The following is a 25,770-nucleotide window of genomic DNA, read 5'->3' on the forward strand; positions in this document are numbered from 1 at the left end:
CTGCAGGTGGGGACTCGGGACTCAAACCCAGGTCCTTGTGCCCTGTAACATGTGTGTTCAACCAGGTGCACCACCAGCTGCCCCAACCCACCTCCCATCATTGATATTTTGAACTAGAACTAGGAGCCTTTAAAGCAAAGGTTGTGGCAGCTGTCCTGTGAATCGTAGGGTCTCTGGGTGCAACTCTCTGCAGAAGAGTGAGACACTGTTCACACCAAATCACTGCAGACAGGCCCTGCAGGGAGAAACACCCCATCCCACCCCAGTTCAAAACAGCTGATCAAACCACAGCAGGTTATGGGGTGAGGTGGGTGTACTCACCAGCACCGGCGCGGAGTTATTTTCTGGCCATGTCTGGAAATGCTCTTCCATGCCAAGAGTTCCGTCAGCAGAGATGCTTCTCGGTCCCCTGAAGAAACTGATTCTCAAGGAAAGATAGGATGGCTGCACTGGACAGACTTCCAGAAACGCAGCCACCCTGCTGCTGCGACCCTCTCCCGAATCGCACGTTCACCTCTGCATCTGTTGTTACTCTGCCACCGAGCTCTAGGCACCAGACCTGCAGAAATGAAGATGTGTCTTAAGGAGACATCGGGAGCTCTTAGCCCAGAGGAGAATGAATTCAGCACTTAACTTTCAAGTTAATTTCCAAAGCAGCCACCAAACACGCCTCAATGTGGCTCAAGTGTAGCCAAAAAGCCCAGGTCCTGTCTCTAACCCAGTTATGCATCAGAGGTTGTCACACAACTGATGGTGGCCCAAAGGTCTCTGGATTCTCTGTTCACTTCCTGGGTTCACCAGCCATCCAGGAGCAAAGGGAACCTCATAAGTGACCCTCTGCTCTGTAGACACTCAGGCCAATAGTTAATGCTTTGTGGACAGCATAGAAGTCTGGTCAACCTCACAATAGATAGATGAGATAGATAGATAGATAGATAGATAGATAGATAGATAGATAGATAATAGATAGGTAGATGATAGAAAGGAGCAAAAGTTAAATAGCCCACTGGATTTTTTGTTGTTGTTATTGGTGTGTGTGGTTTTTTGTTTGTTTGTTTGTTTGGGTTTGGTTTTTGATCATGCACTTTTATGTTAAACCTAACGAAAGAGCCCTTAGAATTATCACATCTACCACTGCTCTCATTTTATTTTTATATATACTGGATAGCATAGCCCTTTTATTGTTGTTTTTTTAAAGTTTTTTATCTGTTATTAATAGAATGTTACAAGGCTGTAAAGTTACAGTGTTACAGTTCTGCACCACACCTACCACCAGAGCTCTGTGTCCCCCACCTTCCCACCTCTCAAAGATCACCCCCAGAGTTCTCACAAGTCTTAGAAACAGTTTGCTTGCTTCTGGGTTTTGTTTGTTTTGTTTTTTCAAGTTCATGTTAATCAGATCTCTAAATTCCACACATGAGTGAAACCACCTGGTAGTTGTCGTTCATCTCTTCACTTATTTCACTAAACACATCATCACCTCCAGTTCCATCCATTTTGTCCCCATGGACATAATAGCCTCTTTTTTGACTGCAGAGTAGTATTCCAGGGAATATATTTCCTATAACTCCTCTAGCCAGTCATCTGTGGATGGGCACTTAGTCTGCTTCCACTCTTTGGCTGTTGTGAATAATGCAGGATCATGAGGTAATTCTATTTGAATTTGTTTAAGGACTCTCTATACAGTCTTCCAAACGGACAGCTCACTGTTTTAATCACACACACACACACACACACACACACACACACACACACACGTATTCTTTCTAATCAGCACAGTTTTACTGCTCATTTACTGATTGCTTGCTTTCCTCTTAAAATGCCTCTTCTGCTGGCATCAAGGGTCACGCCACCCCTCCAGCCCCTGCTTCTATCCTCCCTTCTGCCTGGCACCCCCTGTCTGGAGAGCTACTGACACATACAAATGACCATAGTTCACACCCAGTCATACATGGGAGCAGCCATGTGGGAGCCTGAGGTGGTGGGGAGGGAGCATCCCAACCAGCTCCTGGGTACCTGGGCAGGGCCAGATGGCTGACAGCTGCCTGAGCAGAGGGGAGAGGACCTCTGGAAGCAGGGGGTCTCCACCTCTGCCACATCTTTGTGACCAAAAAAAAAAATCATATGAAAGGGATTAAGAATGGGCCGAGAGAGTTCAGCAGGTAGAGTGCATGCCTTGCCTTGTGCAGCATCCAGGTCTGAGCCCCAGAATCACATGGGCAGTGCTGTGATACTTGAGGGGCCTCCAGTGCTGCAGTGTGTCTGTCTTTCTGTCTATTGGATTGTCAGAAAAGTCAAGACACAGTTTTGCACAGAAAAATATGAATTTTCCAACAACCCAATATCTGTCTATGTTTATATCTACCTATGAGTCTATCTGAATTTAAAAGCAGCTTGGTTCTGCAAAAATAAACAAGAATGGCAAAATATTTACTTAGTGATTTAATACTGATTTACAAAATTATAAGATAAGAGGGGTATAATCCCACATCGTTCCCCTCACCAGAGTTCTGTGTCCCCATTCCCTCCATTGGAAATTGCAGTATTTTTCCCAAGGCCACAGATATGGGCTGACTATGTATGTTTGCCCATTTTCTCCTCCTTTCTAAGTCACACCTACACCTGTTACTACTTCCAATTGTCCTTCCTTTTTTCCTCTGGTCATCTTCCCCTAACATTTTTCCCCTTCTGGAACTATGGACCAGAATTCTTTATGGGGAGCAGAAGGTGGGAGTTCTGGCTTCTGTAATTGCTTCTCTTCTGGACATGGGTTCCCTGCCTCGTTTTTGTAGCATACATGGCTAGTGATTTCTAGCACATTACCTCTTCCTGAGAATAACTGAAAGGTTGAAGAAATCCTACATCCTGCTATCCACAGGATCCCAGAAGGATTAAGAAATATTATTATCCTACTAGTTTTCTCTTTATATTTTGTAGAGTTTGATAAAAAATAAGAAATCAATATCAGTTTGGAGGACATTTTCAATTACCAGGCTCTCAAGTGAAAGGTTCAAAGATAAATTGGAAGTGTGTGTGTGTGTGTGTGTGTGTGTGTGTGTGTGTGTGTGTGTGTGTGTGTAATACAATGTAGACATTCTTAGAGTGTGTGTGTGTGATACAATGTGTAATGCAATATAGACATTCTCTAAAGTGTGTGTGTGTGTGTGTGTGTGTGTGTAATACAATGTTAGACATTCACTAAAGTGTGTGTGTGTAATACAATGTAGACATTCTCTAAAATATGTGTGTGATACAATGTGTAATACAATGTAGACATTCTCTAAAGTGTGTGTGTAATACAATGTAGACATTCTCTAGTGTGTGTGTGTGTGTAATATAATGTAGACATTCTCTAAAGTGTGTGTGTAATACAATGTAGACATTCTCTAAAGTGTGTGTGTGTGTGTGATACAATGTAGACATTCTCTAAAGTGTGTGTGTGTGTGTGTGTGTGTGTGTGTGTGTGTGTGATACAATGTAGACATTCTCTAAAGTGTGTGTGTAATACAATGTAGACATTCTCTAAAGGGTCTGAGTTTTGTTGGTCCATGAACTCTAAGCCCTGTGTGTATGTTGTTTCGTTGTATTGTTTTTGTCTGTTTGTTTCTTTTAATAGACCAGGAATTTGGAAAGATCTCAAGACCATGGGTTCAGTGTCCCTCTTTATTTTCTTCATCACACTGCTTGTTCTTGGGAGACAGGTAAGAAGTCTGCTTCTGGTTGTTATACTTGTGCATCTCTTCTCTGAAGTTTCGTGTTAATAATCTCACCCTACCTGTATGCACCATCACTACCTTCATGCAAGCAAAGGATGAGACAGAGGAGCCAGTGTATCACTTAAGAAGAGGACTACTGGCAGAGGCGTGGCAACTTAGCTATAAACAAAAGGAAAGAGGGCCCTGCTTTTATCTTATGGTATCCATATTTTGTGAGTGGTACCAGCGAGACTCAGTTCATTTCCTGTTTAACCTCAGTGTCCATATCTGGGGTTTATCCAAGCCTGCAGAAGGGTCTTCTCTGTCACGGACCCTAGAGGGGTTTGCATGTCCAGAGGCTAGCACTCATGCTATTTGTTTTTAAGTGGGTGTGGAGATCTTGAATGTCCCTCGTTATCATTCTTAGAAATAGGGTCTGGTCCTCGGGCTGGGGAGACAGGATCATGGTTCTGCAAAAGACTTTCCTGCCTGAGACTGAGCTCCCAGGTTCCATCCCCAGCACCACCATCCAGAGCTCAACAGGGCTCTGACCTTTCTCTCTGCATCTCTCTCATTAAAAATAAATAAAATATTGAAAACATTTCCTTTAAAATATATACACATATGGTCCTCTGGCCAAACATGGGGTCACTTCTGACATATTATAGATGAAGCCTTTGTCTTTAGAGCTTCCTCTCCTTGATGGTCCCCCAAGAAAGGCTGTAGGTGTAAGATTTTTTTTTAGTTTTTTTTTTTTCATTTTTTTATTTATAAAAAGGAAACACTGACAAGAACCATAGGATAAGAGTGGTACAACTCCACACAGTTCCCACCACAAGAATTCTCTATCCCATCCCATCCCATCCCCTGATAGCTTTCCTATTCTTTATCCCTCTGGGAGTATGGACCCAGGGTCATTATGGGATGCAGAAGGTGGAAGGTCTGGCTTCTGTAATTGCTTCCCCGCTGAACATGGGCATTGACAGGTGGATCCATACTCCCAGCCTGTCTCTCTCTTTCCCTAGTGGGGAAGGGCTCTGGGGAGTAAGCTTTTTAAGGACAGTATTTTTCCACTGCCAACACACAGGCTTCTCGCACAAAGACTTTAAACTCCTCCCACACCAAGCAGCTCTGCCTCTGCCAACATTTCAGGTTTTTGCTGGATGGTATGACCCAAAGAAGTGATTTTTATTTTGGAATTGAGCAAGGAGGAGACAATGCCAGTTAAGCTGTAGATACACACTACTAAACAGTTGAGTTCATCTGTGATCAAGATCTGGGAAGCTGAGGAGAAATCTGTGAGTTGGGCTCTGGCTTCCACTTCCCCCCAGGAGAAAACCAATAATCACACAGTTGGGGGGCAGGGAAGATAGCTCAGCAGGAGAGCACACACCTTGCGTGTCTGGAAACCCAGACTGTATTCTCAAGTGTGCATATAATGACGACAGAGGACCTTCTGGCTTCTCTCCCTTGCAAACATGGGATGCAAAATAAATCATAATAACAACAACAATATGCGCTATGCTCAGGATAGAATCCAGACCTGTGACTCTCAGTTGTTGGCTGTTCATTTATTTTGCTTCTTGATTGTTTGTTTATTTTGCCTCCAGAGTTATCGTTGGGGCTGGATGCCTGCACTACAAATCCACTACTGCTGGGGGCCATTTTTCCCCCTTTTGTTTCTCTTGTTGTTTATTGTTGTTGTTATTGCTGTCATTGTTGTTGGATAGGATAGAGAGAAATCAAGAAAGGAGGGGAAGACAGACAGGGGGAGAGAAAGACAGACACCTGCAGACCTACTTCACCTCCTGTGAAGCGACCCCTGTGCAGGTGGGGATCCAGGGGGCTCGAACCAGGATCCTTACACGGGTCCTTGTGCTTCAAGCCATTGCGATTAACCCTCTGTGCTACTTCCCAGGCCCCTAGTTCTTGGTTTAATGGTGTAGAAATCCTGTTCCTGCCTTCCCAAATTGCGTCATTTCCTGAAGCTAACAGTATAGCACTGCCCACACCCCCATCTCTCAAGCTGCGCTCTGCCCCTGCTGGAGCTCTGTCTCTAGAAGGTCCCGTTCTGCTCAGGCCCTGCCCTGCCCTGCCTGCCTCTGTCTCAGGGGCTGGCTCAGACACATTCCAGTCAACTTATTCCATCTCACCCTTCTGTCCTCACCTCCTCTGTTCTTCATGTATCCTAGTTGTCTCCAATTTGTCTATTTTATTGTGGAGATTAATGGCTTACAGCATATACAGTTTTGACGCATGTGTAAGATTTCTCAGTTCTCTGCAAAATGCTCTCACCGCCAGCCTAGGTTCTCTTCCACCATCAGGCACCGGGACCTGAATGCCCTCACCCCACCCAACCCTCAGAGTCCTTCACTTCGGTGCAATACACCAAACCCAGTCTGTTTCCCCTTCTGTTCTTATTTCTCCACTTCTGTCCATGAGTGGGATCATCCCATATTCATCCTTATCTTTCTGGCTTCTCTCACTTCACATGATTCCTTCAAGATCCATCCAAGATGTAGGGAAGAAGGTGACTTCATCATTCTTCATAGCTGAGTAATATTCCATTGAGTATATAGACCACAACTTTCCTAGCCACTATGACCTGGCAATTCCTCTCCTGGGGATAGATCCTAAGGAACCAAACACACCCATCCAAAGAGATCTGTGTGCAGCTGTGTTCATAGCAGCACAATTGTAATAGCCAAAGCCTAGAAGCCACCCCAGTGTCCAGCCACAGATGAGTGACTGAGCAAGTTGTCTCCACTTTCTACTCTCAGGCACAGAAGGTGAACTAGCCCGGTCCTATCTCTAGAAGTCGTCTACTGGAGATGTGAAAGAAAGCGTCATTGGGGACAGGATGGCTCTATCCTCTGTGGGGTCCCTTGCTCCACTCACACCAGGAAGTTCCGTCTGACAGTTTCTCTTGCTGATAACTCTTACTCAGGCAACTCCATAGCAATGGGACAGGAAAGTTGAATATAAATACAGAATCAAAGGGAATTTTCCCAGCCTCCCTATTGACCATGGAGACAACTGTGTGAAGAATCCCCCTGTAGAGGTGGTCAAGTAGAGTACCTGTCCTTTGGTTTGTAGTCCAATGAAGATGACTCATGCAGTGTTCAGTATAGTGGTTAGGCTGTAGCGCCCATGGTTCAGCACAGTTTAGCTATCAATAGTTTCCTTACAAACATTTTCTGTGTACATAACTAGTTGACACAGGGCAATTTTGCCATAAAAGAGACCAGAGCTGTTTGACAGTTTTGATTTCATTCTGCTATGATGAATCAGTCAGCCGACCGCCCTCTGCCAGCTCATAATGTGTTTAAGCAAGTTGTCAATTCGGCTTTGCTTGTCCTTTGACAAAGCAAGAAGCCAACCTTTTGCAAACCTGTGTGTTATTATTTGCCAGTTTAGTCTTGGCTTCGCACACTCTGATTTCACACCTGCAGTGATTTTTCTTTTAAATGTGATGCTGTGAACAAACAAAAGACTTGGAAAACAAGTACAAGCCACAAAAGGAATCAGGTCTTCACACTGGACTGTCAGAAATCTACATAGATTTTAAAATGCATTTTATTTTTGTGGTATGTTCCTGTTTGAATAGTTTGCATTTTGTCCTCTTGATGCTGTTAGGAATCTTTCACCTCTCATGATGTTCTTCTGACTGTTTTTCTGTGGCAAAACTGCCACCGTCCTTCACATTAATTGTGAAGCGAACATGCTTACAGTTAACAAGCTGAGCATAAGCTCGAGTGGTGGGCAGTGCTGGAGGGTGCCTCTTTTCTTCTGTCACCAGCAGAACTCTAGAGATTATGGACTTGATGTTGAGAGTCAGGTCTCCCTATAGAAGCAACAATGCTTACCACTAGCTATTTATTTCTTTGAACAAAAAAAAGGGGGAAGCAAGTGGTAGCGTAGCGGGTTAAGCACACGTCGCAAAGCATAAGGGCCGGCATAAGGATCCCAGTTCAAGCCCTCGGCTCCCCACCTGCAGGGTGGGGGTCACTTCACAAGCGATAAAGCAGGTCTGCAGGTGTCTATCTTTCTCGCCCCCTCTTTGTTTTCTCCTCCTCTCTTGATTTCTCTCTGTCCTGTCCAACAACAGCATTAACAACAATGACAACAACAAGGGCAACAAAATGGGGCGGTGGCCTCCAGGAGCAGTGGATTTGTAGTGCAAGCACTGAGCCTCAGCAATAACCCTGGAGGCAAAAAAAAAAAAAGTATTTCCTTGCTTGTTTATTGATATATGGGAGAGAGAACAGAGAGTGAGCCAGAGAGAGGCCAGAGCACTGCTGAGCTCTGGCATAAGGTGATTCCAGGGATTGAACCTGCAGTCTCTGGGGCCTCGAGTGGGCACATAGGGGCCCTAGTAGGCTGAGCCATCTCCCAGACCCTTCACAAACACCCTGTAGTGACGAGTACCAGAGATACACCAGGATAAGCCTAGGGGTTCCCTCAGACTGAAATCACAGAGCAAGTCTTTGCCATGAGTCAGTCAGTTCGACAGGACCTGTGAAGTCACTGGTATCAGACCATTGCCTGCCCACAGACACGAGTGTGCCATGCACAAGAGGGCCACACCTGAAGTAAGGTTCTTGAGGGTCTTACGACTTCAGCACTCCTTGCCCCTTGGCTGGTGTTTTCTTCTTTTCATTTGAATTGTTGTTTACCTGAGTCCTGTCCTGTTGGTGCTGGGAATTGAACTTGAGAGATCAGAGAGCCTTAGGCATGCAAGTCTCCAGCATGAACCAATGTCTTATTTATTTTTCTTTATTATTGTCTTTTTAACTTATTGGATAGAGACAGCCATAAACTGAGAGGAAGGGAGAGATAGTGAAGGAGAGAGACAGAGAGATCTCTACAACCTTGCTTCGCCACCTGTGAAGCTTTCCCCCTGCAGGTGGAGACCGGGGCTTGAACTCAGGTCCTTGATCATAGTAATGTATGTGTTTAACCAACTATAGCACCACCCATTGGTAAATATTTATTCTCAAGGGATAAGGCCCTTCCTACCAGGTGCATCACTTCTAAGCAGTGATATTTTTCTTAATACAAAATGTGAAAATTTTGACATTCATGGAAAAATAATTTCATATAAACTATCTCTTTGCAACCTCTTTTAAAAAAGAATTTACTATGCTGCATTTAAAAAAATAATAATAATAATAGAGGGGCCGGGTGGTGGCGCACCTGATTAAGCACACACTTTATAGTGCTCAAGGTCCCAGGTTCAATTCCCCAGCCCCCACCTGCAGGGAGAAAGCTTCATGATTGGTGAAGCAGGGATGCAGGTATCTCTCTGCCTCTCTCTCTCTCTCCCCTTATATCTCCTCCTCCCCTCTCAATCTCTCTTTTTTATCCAATAAGAAATAAATAAAATACTTTTTAAAAAATAACAATAGGGGGCCGGACAGTAGCATAGCGGGTTAAGCACACCTGGCACAAAGCGCAGGGACCAGAGGAAGGATCCCGGTTCGAGCCCCCAGCTCCCCACCTGTAGGGGAGTCGCTTCACAGGCAGTGAAGCAGATCTGCAGGTGTCATATCTTTCTCTCCCTCTCTCTGTCTTTCCCTCCTCTCTCCATTTCTCTCTGTCCTATCCAATAACAATGACAACAATAATAGTAACAACAACACCGATAAACAACAAGGGCAGCAAAAGAGAAAAAATGGCCTCCAGGAGCAGTGGATTCATAGTGCAGGCATTGAGCCCCAGCAATAACCCTGGAGGTAAAAAAAAATAATAATAAATAAATAGAAAGCTAACAATAGGTGCCTCACCATAAGAGAAGACATCATTCCCGAGGTGTCCTATACAGTCTGAATAAAGCCTCGCTGGCGAGTGGTCAGTGTGCTCTCAGCTCTGTGACTGTGGGCTCTGTGAGTTGCTGTTGGTGTAGGAAGAAAGTGCTTTCTGTCCTCTCCTAGGCTGTGATGGAACCATACAATGGAACAGCCCCCCTGCATGTGCTTTGTCTTTGCATTGACCTGTCAGTAAGACACTCCATGTGCTGATGCACACCCACTGGGGGCCCTTCTGTCCCAGGCAGAGTCATTCCATTCTGTTAAATAATTCTCAGTATGGCCATCACCAAATGCTGCCCGAACCAAAGAGACTCTGTGCTAATAAATGGAAACAGCTCTTCCTACAGCGTAAATAGCAAGTGATTTAAAACAAAAGATAAAGGTGGGGGAGGTGGTGGCATACCTAGGAGAGAAATACCTCCTCAAGGACCCGGGTTCAAGCCCCTGGTCCCCACCAGCAGGGGGAAAGCTTCAGGAGCAGTGAAGCAGGATTGCAGGTGTCTCTCTGTCTCTTTTCCTCCCCATCTCTCCTTTCCCTCTCAATTTTTCTCTATCTCTATCCAACAAAATTTTTAAAAATTTAAACCATAACACACCCTAAGCTACAATTACATATGTTTTTGCTAGTGGCTCCCATCTTAATTAAGTGATGCTGAATGAACTCTGGTCTACATGGAGTGCCATTCTCTCAGAATGGTACAGTCCCAATGAAAAGGAAAAAGAATATTGTTCAATAACTACTTAGTTACATAGTCTGTGACTGGGGAAATCTGATGTTGCACATTTGAAAAGCAAAAGGCCACATAGAAACCCTGTGAGTGATTCAGCGTGGGTCACCCACCAGTGCATGGTCTCTGCTAGTGTATTATTCCTTCATTCCTTCGTTCATTATTTATTGTCTCTTATACCTATCTTCCCCCTGCAAAAAAAATAATAATAATAAGTCAGTCTATCTTGTCTTCACATAAGTTGTGTGAGAAGCTTTCATGTAAGTCAGCTTTTCATTCAAATTTCCTGTAGCACTCCACTCTGTGTCCTCGATGGTAGTTTTGTCCTGAATTTTTTCCAAATCCATGTTAGATGGTGGGGGCTAGGGGGGCAGTACTGAGGGTGACTGTTCCTTTGGGGGTTTCTGCTTTTGTTTTTGTTTTTCTAGCTTTGTCTCATTCTTTTTTTAAAAAAAAAAAAAACTTTTTATTTATAAAATGGAAACACAGACAAAAGCCATAGGATGAGAGGGAGTACAGTTCCTGCCACCAGAGCTCCGTATCCCATCCCCTCCATGGGAAGCTTCCCTATCCTTTATCCCTCTGGGAGTATGGACCCAGGATCATTGTGGGATGCAGAAAGTGGGAGGTCTGGCTTCTGTAACTGCTTCCTCACTGAACATGGACATTGACAGGTGGATCCATACTCCCAGCCTGCCTCTCTCTTTCCCTAGTGGGGCAGGGCTCTGGGGAAGCAGAGCTCCAGGACACCTTGGTGGGGTCTTCTGCTCAGGGGAGTCTGGTTGGCATCATGCTGGCATCAGGAACCTGGTGGCTGAAAAAGAGTTTAGAAAATCAGAGCAAATTGTCGACCAGTCATGAACCTAAAGGCTGGAATATTGCAGATGGAGAGTTGGGGGTCTCCATTTTGGAAAAAGCAGGTAGCTCTCTTTTAGGTATATTTTAAGAGACCCATGACCCAACTAGTTTTTGCCTGCGCCTGATTCTGATATGCAGGTGACTTGTGCTATTGCCTGGGGGTGGGGGAGGTGTTACAGCTGGAAAACAGACCAGAAAGCTGGATCAGGGAAGAGAGTAGCTCCCAAATATGGGGGAAAATGGATAAATATTGTTGACCGTAAACCCCATCGATCTGATCTGGGCGTCTTGTTCTCTTTATTTTCTCTTTGAAGTCTCCTCTGTCTGGCAGGACCAGTTGCCTATTGTTTCTTTACCTCTGTGTCCTCTTGTAACAGAATGAATATTACTGTAGGTTAGACTTCTTGTGGAAGAACAAGTTCAAAAAAGAGCGAGAGGAGATTGAGACCATGGAAAACCTGAACCGCGTGCTGCTCGAAAACGTGCTCCCGGCACACGTGGCCGAACACTTCCTGGCCAGGAGCCTGAAGAACGAGGTCAGCAGGGTTGGGGGAGGTGGGTGGGGGCCCTGGGGGCCCCGACAGCAGCTGAGAGAGCTGGAGTCACTGGGCTGCGGGTTAAGCCCCGGCACAAGCCTGAAATCAATGTGCTTCAAACACCGTCACCGGAATCCAGAGGGACGGCACCCGCCACAAACGTCCCCACACAAGGGATTTTACCTGGTGCGTCCCCGAAGGCCCTCACACCCAGTTCACTCATTGAACATCTGCGGACACATTAAAGCGAATGCGGAATTTCAAAACAGCTGTGTTAAGCTTCAGTGTTTTCAGGAAATACTTGTTTGCATAATCTCTCCCCCAGTTTGTAGACTCCTCTATACCAGACTTGATGGCTCCAGGTTTGTTTTTTTTTTTTCAATTTTGTGTTAGTGATTTAATAATGAGGAACAAGATTGTAATATAACAGGGTTACAATTCCATACAGTTCCTACCACCAGAGTTCCGTGCCCCACCCCCCTCCATTGGGAGCACCCCTATGCTTTATCCCTTTGAGAGAATGGACCCAAATTTTTTATGGGGAGCAGAAGGTGGGAGGTCTGGCTTCCGTAATTGCGTCGCCACTGGACATGGGTGTTGGCGGGTGGATCCACACCCCCACCCTGTTTCTGTCTTTCCCTAGTGGGACAGTGCTCTGGGGAGGGGAGGTTTCAGGACACACTGGTGAGGTCATCTGCCCAGGGAAGTCAATATGGCATCCTTTTTTATTATCAGGTGATAATGAAAGACATATTTGTAGCATCACGCATGGGCCATTATCAAGTTAAACATGAGCATTTCGTGTTGCTATGAGAAAAGATCCTAGATGTACTGAATTTGGAGTCCCACCTGCAGTTGGCTTTTCAGGGTCAGACCAGATGATATACCATCCGAGACTTAGCCGTGGCCCGTTCCTACCTTGGAGGGGCACACAGACTGAGAAATGCAAGGACAGAAAGCATGGCTCTGGTCTTGCTAAGTAGATGCCTTTTCCCTTTTCATGAAGAGCGGGGAGGTCAGTGAACTTCATGCAACTCTGATCAGATCATCACCTTTGCTGGTAAAAGGTCCTCAGGGCCTTCCTCTCCCCGGGGACACTGGCTTCCTGATGTTGTCAGCTCTGCATAACTACAAGTTGGCCTGAACATATGTCACAGTTTATCTATCTGAAATGGAAATGTTTCCAAGAGCAGCTCTGCAGGAAGAGAATGTATAGACCTGCACAGAGAACAGCTTGTTCATCTTGAGCAGAGAGCCCAGGGAAAGCCATGATTTTATTATTCTTTTAATTTTTATTAGTGACTTAATATTGATTAACACAGTTGTAAGAAAACGGGTACAATTCCACACAGTTCCTGCCACCAGAGGGCTGTGTCCCATCCCCTCCATAGAAGCTTCCCTGTTCTTTATCCCTCTGGGAGCTTGGACCTAAACTCTTTAAGGGGAGCAGAAGGTGGGAGTTCTGGCTTCTGTAATTGCTTCTCTGTTGGACATGGACATTGGCAGGTGGATCCATACTCCCATCCTGTTTCTATCTTTCCCTAGTGGGGAAGGGGTCTGGGGAGGTGGGGTTCCAGGACACACTGGTGAGGTCTTCTGCCCAAGGAAGTCAGGCTGGCATCATGGCAGCATCTGCAACTTGGTGGCTGAAAGGTGGTAAGATATAAAGCAAGACAAACAGTAGGACTGGAGTTGGTATATTGCACCAAAGTAAAGGACTCAGGGGTGGCAGGAGAGGGGTCCAATCCTGGATCATGATGGCAGAGGAGGACTTAGTGGGGGTTGAATTGTAATGTCAAAAACTAGGAAATGTTATGCATGTACAAACTATTGTATTTTTTAAATATTTATTTATTTTCCCTTTTGTTGCCCTTGTTTTATTGTTGTAGTTATTATTGTTGTTGTTATTGATGTCGTTGTTGTTGGATAGGACAGAGAAATGGAGAGAGGAAGGGAAGACAGAGAGGAGGAGAGAAAGATAGGCACCTGCAGACCTGCTTCACTGCCTGTGGAACAACTCCCCTGCAGGTGGGGAGCCGGGGGCTCGAACTGGGATCCTTAGCCAATCCTTGATGGCGTTTAACCCACTGTGCTACCGCCAGACTCCCAAACTATTGTATTTTATTGTCAACTGTAAACTATCAAGACCCCAATAAAGAAATAATTTAAAAAATAGATAAGTAAGTAAAATAAAGCAGGATAAATTGTTTAATAAACAGGAACCCAAAGGTAGGAATAGAGCAGATGGAATTAGGGGACTTCATGTGGGAAGAAGCTAGGAAGTCTATTTTAGGTTTGTTCCATGGGACTCATGATTTTGGTAATTTTTTTGTCGGAGCCTAATAGCTCACATGCAGATGGACTTTTATACACTGTGTAAGAGGAAGTAGAAGGCATCACAGGCAGTGGGCCTCGAGAACAGGAAGATAACGTGAGTCTAACTTTTCCAGGAAGCTCTTATGACCTCCAGTGGGCCACCTTTCCCTTGATGTATCTATTATAAAATCTCAAGAAAAAGACAACATCTCTTCTGTGAGACCACCAGACTTTGGAGCTGGGTGCAGCTTAAGTGTTTTCTCTCTGCTGAAGGATTCTACTAGGAGCCCCAGAGATCAGAGTTCACTGATAAGATTCACACAGCATGGATGTTCTCTCCCTGCCAGGCACACAGGAAGTACATGTCTCTCTACCCAGATGTCGGCCATCTTGTTCAATGGTGTTGTCCTCAAGCTTCCTGTGGAGAGAGAGAGCATTTCCCTGGTTGCACTGTGCCCCCTGACACCTGATTATCTGCCTGTGTGGGGGGGGCACACAAGGGCTCTGATAAGCCAGCATAGGAAGGGAAACTCAAAGGCTGCTCCAGCTTCTCTGCTCACATAACAGCCCTTCCTTTCTGAAACTTTTACTGAACTGGAAGGTTTCTTACTTTGTTGTGGGAATGATGGCAACCCTTTGGAATTGTGCTTATACAACATAGTCATTTTACTTATCTCTGTGAGTGAACAACCATGAACTTCTTTCTGTTAAAACAAACAAACAAACAAAAGCAAAAGGGGCTCGGTAGTGGTACCTTCAGTTGGGCTCAAGATGCCAGGTTCAACTCCAGCTCCATCAGCACCCAGAGAGAGAGCCGGAAAAGGAGAGGGACATATGGAGGGAGTGATGTTGCCATGAGTGGCTCGGAGGAGAAGAGAGGATTGAATCAGTAGAAAAAGGGGACAATTATGTATAAATGTGGACAGATAGTTGTAGAGATGATGGTTGGCCTATGCCTACAACCTTAGGGGAACTGTGGTGGATTACAGTGGGGACACTGAAGAGTCAGAACTCAGGTGGTGGGAATGGTGGGGATTTAAACTGCTTTTAACATGTAGTTTTGTAGAATCAAATAAAAATTATATTATATATATACATATATATGAACCCAGGTTCAAGACCCAGTCCTCATCTTCTGGGAGACAGCTTCATGAGCAGTGAAGCAATGCGATAGGTGTCTCGCTCTGTCTCCTTTTCTGTTTCTTTCATATCAAATACAAAAAGATGAAAGAAAAAGGGAAATCTGGTCACTGATAGTGCAGGCACCGAGCCCCACAGATAACCCTGGAAATTTAAAATGAATAAATAAACAAACAATTCTAAAAACAAGCAGAAGGATGCAAAGCAATACAGTTAATGTCTAGTGTAACATGGAGGAGTAGCTTGCGTTTCATTCCGTCTTTCTGGCCTAAGAAGCATCATCTGTTTCAGGAGACACTAAACAAAGAGGGAAATTCGTGAAAACTGTAGTCCAAAAAGTACAGCCTTACGAGTCACTTCAGAGCTGTGTAGTGATTTGGGAAGCTTGTTCTTCTAAGTGACACTTGCTTTCTAGGTTAGAGATCGGTGGTCTTTAAAAAAAAATTATTTATAAAAAGGAAACATTGGCTAAACCATAGGATAAGAAGAGGGGTACAACTCCACACAATTCCCACCATCAGAACTCTGTATTCCATCCCCTCCCCTGATAGCTTCCCTATTCTTTATCCCTCTGGGAGTATGGACCCAGGATCATTGTGGGATGCAGAAGGTAGAAGGTCTGGCTTCTGTAATTGCTTCCCCGCTGAACATGGGCATTGACAGGTCGATCCATACTCCCAGCCTGTCTCTCTCTTTCCCTAGTGGGGAAGGGTTCTGGGAAAGTGGAGCTCCAGGACACATTGGTGGGGTTGTCTGTCCAGGGAAGTCTGGTGGGCATCCTTCTAGCCGACCTGGTGGTTGACAAGAGAGTTAACATACAAAGCCAAACAAATTGTTGACAAATTGTGGACCTAAAGGCTGGAATAGTGCAGATGAAGTGTTGGGGGTCCTCCATTTTGTAGACAGCTAGTAGGCTTATTTTAGTTAGATTCCAAAGGGCCTGTGGCTATACTAGGCTTTTTTTTTTTCCTTTTTCTTCTTCCCCCCTGAGCCTGACATCTGATATGCAGGTGGATCCAAGTTATTGTCTGGGGAGATGATGTCATGGCTGGAAAAGGAACAGAAAGCTGGATCAGGGAAGAGAGTAGCTCCCTAATATGGGAAAGGGGTATAAATATTGTTGACTGTAAACCCCATCGGTTTGATGTGACCTGGGGCCCATAATCAGCTTAGGAGCCTGTATGACCCCTGCATCCCTGTAGATATCACTGCTTGCGCCAGAGAGGACAGATATGTCTGAGAGGCACCTATTGCCCTCTAAGTTGACAAGAGGGGGTACTGACAGTTCTGAGCCTACAGGCAGATCACTGGGCATCTTCCCTGGGGCCGATGGCCAACATCTGAATGGGTCCAGGGAGCCTAGACTGTGGAGGTGGAGCAGGACATTGAGTGATTCTTTTATCAAGCCGAGCTTGTACCAGGAGTGTGTGTGTGTGTGGGGGGGGCATTTCCCAGGTTCATCTCTTCCTTTCCTTCCACACAGGAGCTGTATCACCAGTCCTATGACTGTGTCTGTGTCATGTTTGCCTCCATTCCGGATTTCAAGGAGTTCTACACGGAGTCAGACGTGAACAAGGAGGGCTTGGAATGCCTGCGGCTTCTGAATGAAATCATTGCCGACTTTGATGATGTAGGTACTAGAGAGGGGCTGTCCCACCGGGGTGGGGCACTTGGCATAAGCTCCATATCCTATCACTAAGGTCTGTCCCTTGGTGTGACTGCTGGTGGGCTTAAAGTGTTTCCTCTTCAAAGGGTACAGAATATTTTTTAAATTTATTTTTATGTATTTATTACCTTTTGTTGCCCTTATTGTTTTATAGTTGTAGTTATTATTGTTGTTGTTATTGATATCATCATTGTTGGATAGGACAGAGAGAAATGGAGAGAGAAGGGGAAGACAGAGAGGGAGAGAGAAAGACAGACACCTGCAGACCTGCTTCACCACTTGTGAAGCGACTCCCCTGCAGGTGGGGAGTTGGGGGCTCAAACCGGGATCCTTACGCTGGTCCTTGCACTTTGCACCACCTGCGCTTAACCGGCTGCACTACCGCCCAACTCCCGGGTCCAGAATAATTTTGGAAAGAGAGAGTAGGTTTTATTATATTTTATTTTTCCCTCCAGGGTCATTGCTGGGGCTCGGTGCCGTGCTGGCACTATGAATCCACCGCTTCTGTGGCCATTCTTTTTTTTTTTTTCGATATTTTGTATAGGACAGAGAGAAACTGAGAGGGGGTAGGAAGATAGAGAGGGAGAAAGACAGAGTGACACCTGCAGACCTGCTTCACCACTTGTGAAGTGACCCTCCTGCAGGTGGGGAATCCAGGGACTCGAACCTGGATCCTTATGCGGGTCCTTCCACTTGGTACTATGTGTGCTTAATCAGATGCATCACTGCCTGGCCCCCTAAATTTTATTTTTGAAGCCATCACACTTGCTAGAAGCAGCTATCCAGACCTATATGTATATATTTGAAACTTCCAGGGTGATCCGACTCAGCGCCGACAGTATGAGTCCACTGCTCCTGGTGGCCATTTCCCTCTCTCTCTCTCTCTCTTTTATTGGGTAGTCCAGAGGGAAATTGACAGAGGAGAGGAAGATAGAGAGGGAGGGAGAAAGAGAAACACCTGCACATCGCCCTCACCACTCGTGAAGCATCCCCCCTGCAGGTGGGGGCTGAGGGCTTGAACTGAGGTCCTTGTGCTTCATACTATGTGCACTTAACCTAGTGTGCCACCACCTATCCCCCCCAGATCTGTTCAACAAAGCATCTGCCTAGTATGCTGAAGATTTTTGTAAATGGGGAGATTTTTGCCTGTCCCTTTCTATATGCAAAAGATAGTATATTTATCTGGTTAATTGTTAACATGCCTTGCATGCTCCAAGGTCTCTATCAAATCTTCAACTGAACTGTGCGTGAATTACATGCTTTAATATTGAAAAAGCAAGATGTTTGTGGGATAATATTTGAGAAGGACAGAAGATGTTTTAGAAGTGGAAGTAGGCGTCATTTCTCAAAATTCAATATATGGCTTGCATAGAGAATGATGTGCTTGGTTTCCTGCTAAGAAGAGACACATCGTCTGTTGTCAGTTTTTAATTTAACTTTTAACTGAATCATTAGGTTATATTTTCTCAAAATAATGAATAAAGCCCATGACCCTGCCTTGCACACAGCCCTCCCTCTCAGCCTAACATCAGCTCAGTCACACCGTCAGTGTCTGTTGGTCTGTTCTTTTTCTGTCCATCAATTTGATTTTTTCCAGTATTTAACTTTCTGACTCAGTTCACTTCACACCATCACCTCTAGTTGTTGTTTTTTTTTTCCTCCATTTTTCTGCAAATAGCAAGATTTCATCTTTGTTCCAGCTTAGCAGTATTCAGTGGGTTACAGCCCTGTTGTTAAAGATGCGAACTTTTCTTATCAATCTCCTGCAAAGAGGGGTGAAAAGGGGTTATTTGAGTGTGTGGATTCATCAGGGTTTGTGGAACCTTAAGGAACAGTGATGGGATGAGAGACTGTGATCACAGTTGGAGGCCAACCTTCGGAACGTCTTCAGGGCTCTGTATCTTTCCCTCACCACCCTCACCACAAGCTTCACTCAGGGGCCACAGGGAAGCCGTACCAGTGAGAGATCCCCTCTGCCATGCTGGGCTCCTGGCAACAAAAGGTGGTGTGTTTGCTCCAGGCCCTGAGTCAAGTACATGGTCCCCAAGACTTGTGGGAGACGGAGAGGATTTTGCCAGGCTGAGTCAGATCTTGTTCAGCAGTCTCCTAATTCTCGGGCATGAATCCTGTAATCATCTCCTCTGAGAACAGAAGCTTGGGGCCACAAAATGCTTCTAGTCCTTAGCTGATGCCACTAGACGAGGCCTGTTCTCCCTGAGCAGTCACAGAGCCTTTCTGAAGGATGTCCTGCTCACCCTACCTGCCCTTCTTTGCTATCCCACCAACCCTGTCTCACCCAGTTACAGCGTACAGAGGGAGGACCCAGTAGGAAACTGTGATTAGCTGCAGCTATGGGAGCCGGAAATGGCAGGATGTGAACTGAGAGGGGAGCAGTTCTAGACCTGGCCTCTGCGCATGTCAGGGGCTCAGCCGACAAAGCAAATGCTCGGCCTGCCACTGGCCATTGGTGAGCATCGCAAGCTCAAGAGAGACCTCACTCCTGAGCCGGATCTGCTTTTCTGTATTGGGGGATTAATGGTTTACGGTCGACAGTAAAAGACAGTCGTTTGTACATGTGTCACATTTCTCATTTTTCCACATAACAATGTAACCCCCTCTAGTTCCTCCTCCGCCATCATGTTCTAGGACCTGAGCTCCCCACCCCCCACCCCAATGCACCAAAGCCAATTCAAGTTCTGCTTTGTGTTTTCTTATTTTTCAGCTTCTTTTTTTAATTATTATTAGTGATTTAATACTGATAGACAAAATTGTGGGATAAGAGGGGTACAATTCATACATTCTCACCACAACCACCAGAGTGCCATATTCCATCCCCTCCATGGAAAGCTTCCCTATTCTTTATCCCTCTAGAAATATGCACCCAAAGATCTCTGCGGAGCACAGAAGGCAGGAGGTCTGGTCTGGCTTCTGTATTTGCTTCTCCACTGGACATGGCTGTTGGCAGGTGGATCCACACCCCACTCTGTCTCTGTCTTTCCCTTTCAGATCAGGGAGAGCTGTGCTCCATGCTAGAAAACTTATTTTAATTAGCGATTTAATGATTTACAAAATTACAAGATAACAGGGGAACAGTTCCATACCATTCCCGCCACCAGAGTTCTGTTGTCCCTGGTTGGGCAGGGCTCTGAGGAGGTGGAGTTCCAAGACACACTGGTGAGGACATCTGTCCAGGAATGTCAGGACGGCTTTATGGTGGCATTTTTTAACTTCTGTCTGTGAATGAGATCATCCTATATTCATTCTTCTCTTTCTGGCCTATCTCACTTAACATGATTCCTTCCCGCCTGCCTTCTGAGAGTTCTCTAGACTGCTCTCCACAGGGGTTGGGTCGATTTACATTCCCAACAGCAGTGCAGGAGGGCTGAGCCAGATTTTTGAAGGCCAGTCAGCAAAGGCACTGGGGGGGGGGGGGCTGCTTCTTGTGGGCACCGTGACCTCATCCTCCCTTCACCAACACATCCTGATGGGCTCATCCTCATGTCAGCGTCAGGGGGATGATATGGCCTATTCACCATTAAAACCCTGAAATTCCTGTGGTCTTGCTTTTATTATTCCTGGCTTCAGAGTTCCTTGCCGGCGCTGATACGTTTAATGTTCCTGGATTTTTGCCTTGCATGACAAGTCATAGTTGGAATTGCATAGTGGAAAGCCTTGGCAGGCCGGCTTCTTCTGGCTGTCAGGCTGCATTTATGTTCCCCCCCATGTCTGCTCATGGCCTGACAATCCATTTCTTCTCAGCCCTGGATCATATTCCTCTGTGTGGCTCTCCCACAGTCTGCTGGTCCATTCGTCTGCTAAGGACAAGTTGTTGTTATTGTTCTGTATTGGGGGGATTAATTGCTTGTAGTCGACACTAAAATACATAATTTGTGCATGTGTAACATTTCTCAGTTTTCCACATAACAATTCAACCCCCACTAGGCCCTCCTCTGCCATCATGTTCCAGGACCTGAACCCTCCCCTCTCCCCCAGAGTCTTTTACTCTGCTGCAACACACCAATTCCAGTCCAAGTTCTGCTGTGTGTTTTCCCTTCTGTTCTGATTTCTCAGCTTCTTTTCATGAGTGAGGTCATCCCATATTTATCCTTTTCTTTCTTTCTCCCATCCAAGCACTAACCAGGCCTGACATCCTTCTCTTTCTGAATGATCTCATTTCACAGGATTCCTGCAAGCTCCAGCTAAGATGAAGTGGAGAAAGTGTAGTCACCATTTTTAATAGCTGAGTAGTATTCCATTGCGTATCTAGACCACACCTTGCTCAGCCACTCACCTGTTGTTGGACACCTGGGTGGCTTCCAGGTTTTGACTATTACAAATTGTGCTGCTATGAACACAGGTGCACACAGATCTTTTTGGCTGGGTGTGTTGGATTCCTTAAGATCTATCCCCAGGAGAGGAATTGCAGGGTCGTAGGGCAGGTCCACTTCTAGCCTTCTGAGAGTCTCCAGACTGCTCTCCACAGAGGTTGGACCCATTGACATCCCCACCAGCAGTGCAGGAGGGTTATAAAGGACAGTTGCATTGCTTCCATGGCTTGACAGTTATGAAAAAGCCATCAACAGCCGCAAAAAGATTCTTGTCAGTGGGAGTAAGTCACTGTCCTGTGTTCGCTGCCTAGAGAATAAACCCCAAATTCCAAGTGTGATAAAGCAGAAGGTAGAAAGACCATGGCCCTCTCACTGTGCTCTAGTACTAGAAATACTAGAAAATGTTCTAGAAAATGCTGGAGTCTGAGTGAGTAACTAGTGGTTGTCATTGCCTCCCAGCTGCTGTCCAAGCCGAAGTTCAGTGGAGTTGAAAAGATCAAAACCATCGGCAGCACTTACATGGCGGCGACGGGTCTGAGCGCCGTGCCCAGCCAAGACCACGCACAGGTACCGTCGCGGGGGACGGACGCACCACACACCTGAGCCTGGGCTCCACCCACACGTCATCTCTGCTGCCAGAAAGGCCTTGCAAAGACCCATGCACACATGGCACAGCCTACACCTTAGGGGCTAAGGTCTTAGAATATTCAAGAGACTTCTGAGGGAGGGTCTGAGAACAAAGGAAAAGTCTCCTCTCCCCATTTCTCTCTGTCCTATCCAACTACAATGACAGCAACAATAATAATAACAACAATGACAACGATAAACAACAAGGGCAACAAAGGGGAAAATGGCCTCCAGGAGCAGTGGATTCATGGTGCAGGCACCGAGCCCCCACCTGCTGGGGGTGCTAGTGGGGAAGCTTCACAAGTGGTAAAGCAGGGCTGCAGGTATCTTTCTCTGTCCCCCTCTATCTCCCCATTCTCTTCCAATTTCTCTCTTTTTTGTTGTTGTTCTTTTTTTCAAAAAACGATCTTAATTTTATTTATTGGCTAGAGACAGCCAGGAATGTAGAGGGGAGGGGGTGGTAGAGAGACAGAGAGACACCTGCAACACTGCTTCACCACTCTCAAAGCTTTTCCCCTGCAGGTGGGGACTGGGTCCTTTCACACTGGAACATGTGCACTCAACCAGGTGCGCCACCACCTGGCCCCAATTCCTCTCTGTCTTTATCAAAAGGAAAATTAAAAAAAAAAAGAAAGGAAAGGAGGAAGAGCATCTAGAGTGGGTGATTTGACATGCTACCACTGAGCCCTCAGTGATAATCATGGTGGCTAAAAAAAAAAAAAGAGTTTGAAGACAGGAATGAAATATATGTCATAACTGTGCAGGGAGTTTTAGCTTAATAAGAGTTTTTTAATTAATTACTTGATTGGAATCTTAATTGCAAAGGTTATCCTAGAAACCTCTGGAAGTGCAGTGGAAGTCTCTAGAAAGTGCAGTTCATGTCATCTGATGAAGGGCTGTGGCTGGCATGCCAGGTAGAGAGCTATACACAAGCTCTGTTCCTGAGAAGTGCATGTCACTCTGGCCTTTTGTAAACTCCTAAAATGAGCTCGAGACCTGCTTCTCCAGTTAGGGACAAAGAACTTTCCACTTATTGTTTCACCACGTATTTAGTTTGGCCACAGATGACTTTCAATTTGTACACTGTATTTGGGTTTCTCAAAGATTAATGTGTTTTCCTTCAATCCAAACAGAAGCAAAGTTATCTGGATAATAGCCTTTTGAAATTTAGCTTTGATTTGTATGTAATTACCTCTGAGTATGCTACTTATTGAAGCAGCACACTAATCCATGTTGGGGAAGAAAAAAAAAAAACTATGGTCTTTCAACACCTAGTCTGAGCAAGGCTTATATAGGCCTCTTTTGTTTTGCTTCATTTGTATTTGTAAAGCGAAATAATGTGTTCTCACTGTAAGCTTCAAAACAACATTCAGAAACTTGGTTGTTATTTTGAAAAGGAGTGTACATTTGCCAAAAAATGAACCAGTGGGTTGAAAATGGGGAGGAGGTTCCCTCTCTTCTGAGTCCCAGAGTTACATCCTGTTCTCTCCTGTGGCCTCAAAGTCTTGACAGGCTGCCAACATGTGGTTGCTGGTGTTAACTAGAAAACAGACATACTCAGAGCTGGGGGGGCAGGGGATGCATTCATCTGGGGCCTGGAGCCCCGGAAACAACCTTCCGCTAGCTCTGGAGAACTAAGCCCAAACCTGGATCCTGATGCAAGAATGGAGGCACCATGCAACCACAGAGGGGGTTCAGAGCAGACCCCGGCATCCCTGCAGCGAGACCACGCTGGGCAGTGTGTGTCCTGCTTAGTGATGTCTGTGCACTGAGCCAACAGAGGGCCACCTGCCCTGTGCTCTGGTCCTGGAGCTCAGCCCTCAGGGGCTGGGGGCTGCATGTCCCAGGAGGGGTGCTCTTCTGCAGGGTTTTGCCTCTGGGGATGGTCCTGTCTTGAGTCTCTGTGTTCCTTTGTAGACTTGGGGGGGTGGCAGGAGGGGACGACAGCCCCTTCCCAGAACCACACCTGCTGGTCCAGGCTTTTGGCTCACACATTTGCAGTAAGGATGGCAGGCTTTAGGGTCCATAGGCATACACTGAGACACACATATATATTTTTTCCTTCAATTGTAGGGATTCATTCAGTAGCACTATGAATCCACCACTTCTGGTGGTCTTTTTTTTTTTTTTTGGCCCCTTTTTCAATTGATAGGAAAAAGAGAAATTGAGAGTGGAGGGGGAGGTAGAGAGAGGGAGACAAAGATAGACACCTGCAGACCTGCTACACCACTCATGAAGCAGACCTCCAGCAGGTGGGGAGCAGGGGACTCAAACCCAGATGCTTGTGCGGATCCTTGCGCTTAGTACTATATGCACTTAATGGGGTGTGCCACCACCCATCCCCCTATATACATTTTCTTCTTTTTTTTTATACCCCCTTCTGTATACGCTGGTATGCTTCTCTCTTGACGCCTCCCCCCACCCCACCACAAAACCCAGACTAAATGGCAGACGGCAGCATTTCCCCTGCATGTGTCTGGAAGCTAGAGAGTTAAATTCAAGGACCTATCACAGTATTTCCCATCTGGAGGGAGCCGGCCTCCTGGCCCAGATGGCTGTAGCTCACCTAGTTTAGCTGAATGTGTGGTTTCTGCTCACCCACCCACTGGAAGGCCACTGAGTCTAGAGATGAGACTCAGTGCAAGAAATACGAGATCATTGTCAGGTGCCAGTGGCCTGAGGAGATGGCAGGCACATGTCCCCCAAACCATCTTATCCTCAGCCCAGGGCTTACGGCTTATAGCTAAAAGGAGAATGAGAGGGCTTCGGGAGGTAGCGCTAAGTGCACATGACGTGAAGCCTAAGGACCAGCGAGCGGAAGAAGGATCCCGGTTTGAGCCCCCGGCTCTCCACCTACAGGGGGTCGCTTCACAAGCGGTGAGGCAGGTCTGCAGGTGTCTGTCTTTCTCTCTCCCTCTCTGTCTTCCCCTCCTCTCTCCACTTCTCTCTGTCCTATCCAACAATGACGACATCAATAACAACAACAATAATAACTACAACAGCGATAAAACAACAAGGGCAACAAAAGAGGGGAAAAGCCTCCAGGAGCAGTGGGTTTATGGTGCAGGCACTGAGCCCCAGCAATAGCGCTGGGGGCAAAAAAAAAAAAAACAAAAAAAAAAGAATGAGCAGTGGATCAGAGAGAGGAAGAAAGGGCTCCTGTCACACTGGTGTCAGTGATGTGAGGAATCTCAGAGCACTAGGTCAGGGCAGTGACAGCACCAGTGTCAGCCCCTCTGCCATAAACGTCAGCATCTCTCCCCATGGACGTGCTCCTTCAGTTACTCCCTTCCCTCCATCTACGGCTGGCTCCTTGCTCAACAGTGTGTAAGGCACTACAATGTTCTTTACCATGTGGTGCTGGAGCTGAGAGCCAGGTGGAAGAGAGAGAGATTCTGGGAGAACAGGATGGGGTTTCCATGGTCTCCTTGTGTGCCTTTTTGTTGTATTGTTTACTTTTTTTAAAAAAAATTCTTTATTGAGGAAATAATGCTTTACATTCGACAGTAAATACAATAGTTTGTACATACACAACATTTCTCAGTGTTCCATATAACGATACAACCCCCACTAGGTCCTCTGTCATCTTTTTTGGACCTGTATTCTGCCCCCCCAACCCACCCCAGAGTCTTTTACTTTGGTGTATGTATTGTTGACTTAATGAGGGTCGGGGGGCAGGGTGAGCCCTGCTCAGCCTTGGCTGGTGATGGTGCTGGGGATTAAACCTGGGGCCTCAGAGCCTCAGGCATAAAAGTTTGTTGCAGAACCATGATGCTGTCTCCCCAGCCCTGCCTGCTCATGTTCCTGTGACTACTCATTGATGCAGGAAAAATGATTTTATTTTCAGGTGCTAGTTTTTTATATGATTTTTATTTATTTATATCTATTTATTGGATAGAAATAGATAAATCTAGAGAAAAATGGGAGATGGGAGGAGAGACAGTGGGGGAGTGACCTGTAACATTGCTTCACCACTCCTGAAGCTTTCCTTATGCAGGTGGGGCCTGGGGACTTGAAACTGGGTCCTTGTGCACCATGATGTGTGCACCCAACCAGGTACACCACC

General features: G+C 45.9%; 1 protein-coding gene across 5 annotated transcripts in view; it reads left to right on the forward strand.

Moving 5' to 3' along the window:
• Positions 1 to 25,770, forward strand: part of ADCY2 (adenylate cyclase 2) — a 289,600-nt gene that overhangs the window by 249,266 nt on the left and 14,564 nt on the right. For 4 of the 5 annotated variants that reach the window (XM_060191138.1, XM_060191140.1, XM_060191141.1 and 1 more), the window contains 4 exons: positions 3,617 to 3,701; positions 11,469 to 11,627; positions 16,567 to 16,713; positions 21,537 to 21,644. In XM_060191138.1, coding sequence (XP_060047121.1) covers positions 3,617 to 3,701; positions 11,469 to 11,627; positions 16,567 to 16,713; positions 21,537 to 21,644 — 499 coding nt within the window. The remainder of the gene's footprint in view (positions 1 to 3,616; positions 3,702 to 11,468; positions 11,628 to 16,566; positions 16,714 to 21,536; positions 21,645 to 25,770) is intronic. The other variant, XM_060191139.1, reaches the window with a different exon arrangement.

Source organism: Erinaceus europaeus, chromosome 5 (genome assembly GCF_950295315.1).
Source record: "Erinaceus europaeus chromosome 5, mEriEur2.1, whole genome shotgun sequence".
Lineage (NCBI taxonomy): Eukaryota > Metazoa > Chordata > Mammalia > Eulipotyphla > Erinaceidae > Erinaceus > Erinaceus europaeus.